This window comes from Sipha flava, unplaced genomic scaffold, assembly GCF_003268045.1.
Source record: "Sipha flava isolate LNK unplaced genomic scaffold, YSA_version1 127_pilon_pilon, whole genome shotgun sequence".
NCBI lineage: Eukaryota > Metazoa > Arthropoda > Insecta > Hemiptera > Aphididae > Sipha > Sipha flava.
The window spans coordinates 589,397-596,185 of record NW_020271753.1 but is presented as its reverse complement, the minus strand read 5'-3'; the positions used below and the strand labels follow the sequence as shown (position 1 = coordinate 596,185).

Genomic DNA, 6,789 nt, shown 5'->3' with positions numbered 1-6,789 from the left:
ACGTGATGGTGACACGTACGCCTCGGCTCGGCGACCCCGGAGACGGGTGGCGCGGGCGGATACGGTGCCGGTCGGTGCGCGTTGCCCTGCTGCGCCCCATGAGCAGAACCGCATCGGCACGGCACGTGATGACACGTACGCCTCGGCTCGGGGACCAACGCGGACGCCGCCATCTGCGCGGTCAAACGTTGCTGCACCGCGACAGCAGGTTGCTGGGGATCGTGGTCCAGAATGGTGTGGACCATTTGCCACGCGCGTCGCAGCACCAGTCGCGTCACAGGATTGGACAGCATGTCCCTGTCCGACATGTCCCGAACCTGGCTGAGCGTGACGAAAGGCTCTTGCGGGCCGAACGTCGCTGCGCCGCTGAAATGCGTAACGGGGAGATTAACGTGTTGTTGTTGCGACGAGGCGGAGTGCTCGGCGAGACGCGAAACGTAAACGAAATACACAACTTACTTGTTGTTCATTGCTGCCCCAGAAGTTTACTGCCACGGACGTGTGTTTTGTGCGGTGGACAGACTGCTGTATCGGGATCGTTGACGGGATGATCGGCGATTACGCGCGAGAAGATTGCCGGGGGTGAGAACGCGGAGAACACGGACGAAGACGGAGCCGAACGACACGGGACGGAGTCGAAACGACGACAACGGTCGAGAGTGCCGCCGACGCGCGGTGTACATCTCCCGTTGCACCCCACCACGGTCGCGCACGCACGCGCGCCAGCATCCCCAACCTGTTCCTCGCGCGTTACCGCGTCCTGTTGGACACCGATCGCCGCCTTCCGCCGCCCGTCCAAGTGTTCGCGCGGGGGTTAGCCCGCCCGATACGGCGCGTACACGGTCACAGTTTCGGAGAAACTCCGGATGATTTATCGAGATTACCTTTTGCCGTCGGTGTACGCGCGGGGATCGGTTCAGACGATTCATCGAGTTTCTTTAACGTACCTACCGTCGCATTGTATCGTTGATCGACAAAAAAAAAAAAAAAAATAAATAAATACCCTACGAACGTACCAACCCCAAAATCTTCGGTTTTCACCACGAAACGATGGCGTCCGACAAACGTATTATTCGAGTTCTAGAAAATCTTCTGCAATAACGAAACGGCTAACGTATACTTGCGCGTCGTACGTATCGAACACATCGTTCACTACAGACAACTATAATTAGTATTTTATTTCGATAACCATTGGTGATTATCTGGGATTTCCCGTCTACCATCAAAAAAACACTATTCGGCAATTAGTCGGAATCGGTCCGTAATGTCGAACATGTTTGAATTGGAACCTGCAGACGATAACCGTTTTCCGCTGTTATCGAAAATCGAACTGCCGAATCGTTTTATTCGTTCGCGTTACGACTGCCAGACACGGATTCACAATTTACTCGGTTTCCACATGAGGAATAGTACACGTTTTTGACTACCGTTTTACCAGACTCAATCGGCTGTATACCTATTCGAACCATGTTCACTGTTCACAGTGTTTATACTTTTTATCATCTGTTAAAACGTACTTGTTAATTTTGTCGATGTTCTGTTGGAATCGTATTAGATAAGGTTTAGTATTAAGCTGATTGACACACTGAGCGATTCGAACGATTGTAAAACGCAAACTTACTTCGCTTACACATTAGGCGCGTTTCTCGAATAAAAGCGCACCAATCATTTGTATTTTGTGATATAATAATCTTGTTGCTACTGCACATCATATATTATCACCAAATATGGTAGTACTTCGCGTACTGTTAAATCGTTTAATATTTTCAAACATGGAAAGTTTAAACGATATAAAAATCACATGTGTTATGTTCGCACTGAACGATGAACATATAACAAAAACAAAAAAAAAAATAATAATAAAAAAAGGCGATATTAGGTCCATCCGGTTAATCTAAAAAGACCAGAAAAAATTGCCAGTTTCTGGTGATATTTATGACTACGTAGTCGCTCGGAAGAGTTTTTGAAGTATTATCGCATTATTATTCTTCCGAGTAAAACATATTTATAATATAAATTAATACAATTTGTACGGAGATTAATTTGTACAAGATTTAAGGCACAAATTATGAGTGAACGAAAAATAAACGCGGCGTCCGAATAGACCGTGTGTTATCAAAAATGAAAATGCATTGTTAATACATTGGGAACTTATTGTTTAATTATAGTTAAGGAACGTTCAAACTTAAACGTGCGCGACCGAACGTGCGTCTCTTTTACGTGTGCGAAAAAACCCATGGAAAAGTATATGTTTAATTTTGAGCGATAAATCGCGACGTTCGAATCGCCTAGTGTGCAATCATCTTTGTTAATATTTTATCACAGTCCTCTAATTTGATACGTATTAATGTTAAAATCATTGATTATAAATAAAATAGTATGTATAATCAATGATAATATTATGTAAATATATTTTTTTGTATCCGGTTACTGAAAAAACGATTATAATTTTTATTTTTATTTTTTAATTTTTTTATTGTAATATACGCCATTTGGCTTTTAAACACAGTGTAATCATATAAATTAAGATTTAACAAAAATTAAATACATATTAATTATATAATAAAAACAAAATGTGTAACAAGTAATTTAAACTACATATAAAATTAACGTTAAAATAATTATAACTGTGAAAATTGTAAAACATATAATACTTCACGGGCGTATACAAGGGAAGATGTGCGAATCAGATCCTCCCGATAGGTCTTTTTAAAATTGTATAAAATAGTGTTCTTGTAAAGAAATTATGATATAAGGAAACAAAAAAATATTGCAAGGATTTATTGTAAATTATTATTTTGACACATTCAATATATATCATTTATTATTTATTATTTAAATGTGCAGGTACTTGGGTTTAAGAATTTTCCTTCCATAGTAATTTTTTTGCAACTGATCCTCCCCCATACATAAGTTATTTATACACCATTGTAATACTTAAGATGTAAAAGTTGGCCAAGGTACTAACTTTAAGTCATAATGAAATTGTATAGTTTTAAATGTATTTAATTATTTATTATTTTGTTTTAATACAAAAAAATATGTTTTGTTTGTTAAGAGGTGTAACGAAACTCATTATTATTATTTATATACATTCCGTTTCTATGTATTTGTATTCTTAAGAAATTTTAATTTTTTTATTTTATATCCCGCACATCACTACCAACTATATGGCTAATAAACCTTTAATGCACCTCATGTCAAATGTCAATGCAGATCCTACCTTCAACGATTTGTTATTAACTTGATTAGGTATATTACTTTTCTGTTTTAAGTTAATTTTTTTCTTTTGATTGTATATAAATTGTTACTTCAAATATTTTATGATAAAAAGGACCCAGAGCCCGTATAATTGTAATAAATAATTTATAATAATAAATATATGTTTTATGTACATTTTATAATAATAAAAACGCATTATTCTATCAAAACACTAAGTATTTTTTTTATGTAAATTATTTTATCTTTTCTATGCTCTGAATAAACATCTTAAAGATGAGTATTTTAATAGGCAAAAATAATGTTATTAGGTTGTTTAAATTTGACATGAAATAAATATATCGAAAAACCAATATTATAGATGGTGTAATTTATAGACTATAGACGATTTTATTAAAAGTCGCTCGATCGGGCATTAGCAATCCCACGAGCAGCTTAATAATATCAATATATTTTGGTTAATTGTTATTTTACCATCGCTTATCCTCCATCTAAATTGTCAGGATATCCCTGAAACTGCATTTGGCACAGTGGATGATTATTATTTTAAAATAATATTGATTTTTGGTACTGTAATATGTATAATATATTGTAGTATACCCTAATATTACACGTAATAGATTTAAATTATATATATATATATTAGCCATACATTTATTATATCTTAATTATTCATGGTCATACTTACAATAACATTTAATCAAATTAATATTAGTCAATTATATACATTAGGAGAAAACCATAATTACATAAATAATGATGTAAAAATTATAGTTTTATATGTTAATTTATATGTTTTTTTAAATCATTAATTATTATATTATAAATATTTAATATTACCTCTCCGGTGATTGTACCGACCTGCCTGTTGAAAACCGCGGTTGATGTTTGAGGAATGAGATAAGGTAACCAATTCGTACTTTAAAATATTAATAACTTTTTCTTTTACTCACGTTTAATAATTTTATTTAAACTTCTTTTTACACACATTAATACACGTATTTTAAATTTTTATAGAACGTTTTGCAACTAATTATATCTTTCTGCATAGACGATCTGCGTAGTCTTTTACACTCGCCTTTGACCGTCTATACAAAAGGACAGCAAGAACGCTGTAAAAATTAACCAATTTTAATGCCTTTGTCAAATCGTTTTGAAACATTCTGTAAATGAAATGAAGATAAGTACCTGCTGTGTTCTGTTAGTAATTCTTAGATAGCAGAGGTAATTTAACTCTGTCCATAGTAGCCCTTCTCGAAAATATTTTCTGTATACGCCACTGATATGAACACCACACATCATATAATTATAATGAATCGTAATATAATATCAATTAATTGTTTTTAATAAAGAATCTGTTAAGGGAGAAACACACGAAGAGATTATTATAAGTAACCCCCACACACGTCAAGATAATACTCTGACCTATCTTAGTACTTTGTGTTTTCCTTTTGATATGCCGTCATATATATCCGTTGATTTTTAATTCTTAAATTAAATTATTATTCACCAAGAACACAGAACAACATAAATGAAAAAAATTCTTCTAGTACAGACGGTAATAAGGTAAGAATATAATTCAAAATCGATATTCACCGTTCATTCTACATTTCCTCTTAAAGAGAAAGGTAATAAAATATCTGGCCTAATTTAGATGGTTCGCTTCAGATAAGTTTGATTTTTATTTTACTATAGTACCTCCTAATGCATGTTGTGTAGTTAGAATAAAAGGTTCTGAGACCTTAACATTTTTGGGAAGTTTTAATAAATTATACATACTATGTAAATGTAAAAAAAAAATATAGGTACCTATACACGCCGCGGAACAAGAACGTATCTCGTCGGCGACCGGTTTCTAAATTAGGCATCGACAGTATTGCATATACATCGGTTGCTGCAGTGAATCTGTACACCGAAGAACAAATGAATCTCAACAACACAGTTTATTACGTGTTTGAGACAGCTCTGCATACCGCCACTGTCCGTATAGTCTTTAATTTATAAACGAATCAGAGCCGACAGGCGCACCGGAAACCATTTTTGGTCCACCGTTCTCACTTAGATCTAAAAATCACTAATATAATTAAACAGGACGTAATAAAAATTAAATATATGTATGAGTTTATTCCAGAAATACAATACATTGGCTTTTTATTCCTATATCAAGTTATCCTAACTCTTAGATATAATAAATATTATTCAACTAATATAAATACATTGATCCTAATTAATATTAATTATTAATATAAATATATTAATTAATAATTATTATTATTTTCTTAACTGTTTCATCGATAATGTCATTTATAGATTATTATAAAATTATCCTTCGTCAACCGTCTTTCACCATAATAATTATTATTCATATAGAATTACACATAGTTCATATTATTATGCACAACTATTAATCGAAAAAAAGATGGAAAACCCATACCTGATCGAAATCCAATTCAATAATATCTACATAAAAAAAATGTAAAATTAAGGATGAAACTCTATTCGGGTGGGATGTTTTGGTAGGGGTGATATATGACGGAAGAATTATATTGATTTTTTAAACTTGAAACCGATGTATCATTGTTCTCGAAAAACGATTCGAAAAAGAATTCGAATGGATCAGTTTTTATTTCCAATGGTTTTTGATATTGTAAAAGAATAACATTTCTTAATAAGATAGGTTGAACTTTTAATGTTTTAACTTCCCCAAACCAAAAGTTTTTAGTTAAATAAATAAATTAGATGAAAATTATGTTCACTCGTTCTAAATAACTATAAATGATTCAAATTTAGGAAAAATCGTAAATATCAAGAACCTATACACGCACAAATTGCACTAAAAGTTCATGAACTATGTATGCCTTTAAATATCTTATATAAGACAATGTAAATGTTTCGAGTAGTTGCAAATAATATTAATAGGATCACAAATAAATAACCAATATTGTTTAATGGCATTGAAATATCAGATTTCATCAACATTTTATTTTGTAATGCTTATAAAACGTTCTTGTATCTATTCAGTAATTATTTTTTCATTGGACTACAAAGCTTAAAACATCCTTTGCAAATTATACCATCCATATTAAATAGTAATTTAAGCATTTAGTGAATATTTCAAGTCATTACGATGATAACAATACAATTGATAAACAATAATTCGAAAACCGGCATACCATAAATGTAGCCGTTTTTTTATAACTTTTCGTCAGTTTTTCGCAATTACTAAGAAAACTATTACAAAATTCGTAAAATATCCTCCATCTTTATACTAACTAAAACCCATTTTTATCGAAAACTATTTATTTTGTGATGATCGGAGCAAATATTCTGGTCAAAAACGTGTCAAACTCAGACATAAAAAAAATAAATAAAAAATAGTGCTTCACAAAATAATAAGTAATTATTTATAGTTCAATGTAATAAGTTAATTAAACTATATACATAGACATTTTGGTATTCACTACATTTTATATTAAAGCTAACAAAATAAACCAGTAAAAATGATTAAAATAGTTATTTTGGTTTTTACAACATTACCATTTTGCTCTGGTCACTTTGATATTTAATAAC

At 32.8% G+C, this 6,789-nt stretch overlaps 1 protein-coding gene across 1 annotated transcript; it reads right to left on the bottom strand.

Moving 5' to 3' along the window:
- LOC112694349 lies at positions 1 to 640 on the bottom strand (the record flags this gene model as incomplete). Its single annotated transcript, XM_025569788.1, is given in 2 exon segments — positions 1 to 366; positions 460 to 640. Coding segments are annotated over 2 exon segments (377 nt in total), but the record flags the coding sequence as incomplete, so codon positions are not given.
- Positions 641 to 6,789: the final 6,149 nt, after the last annotated feature.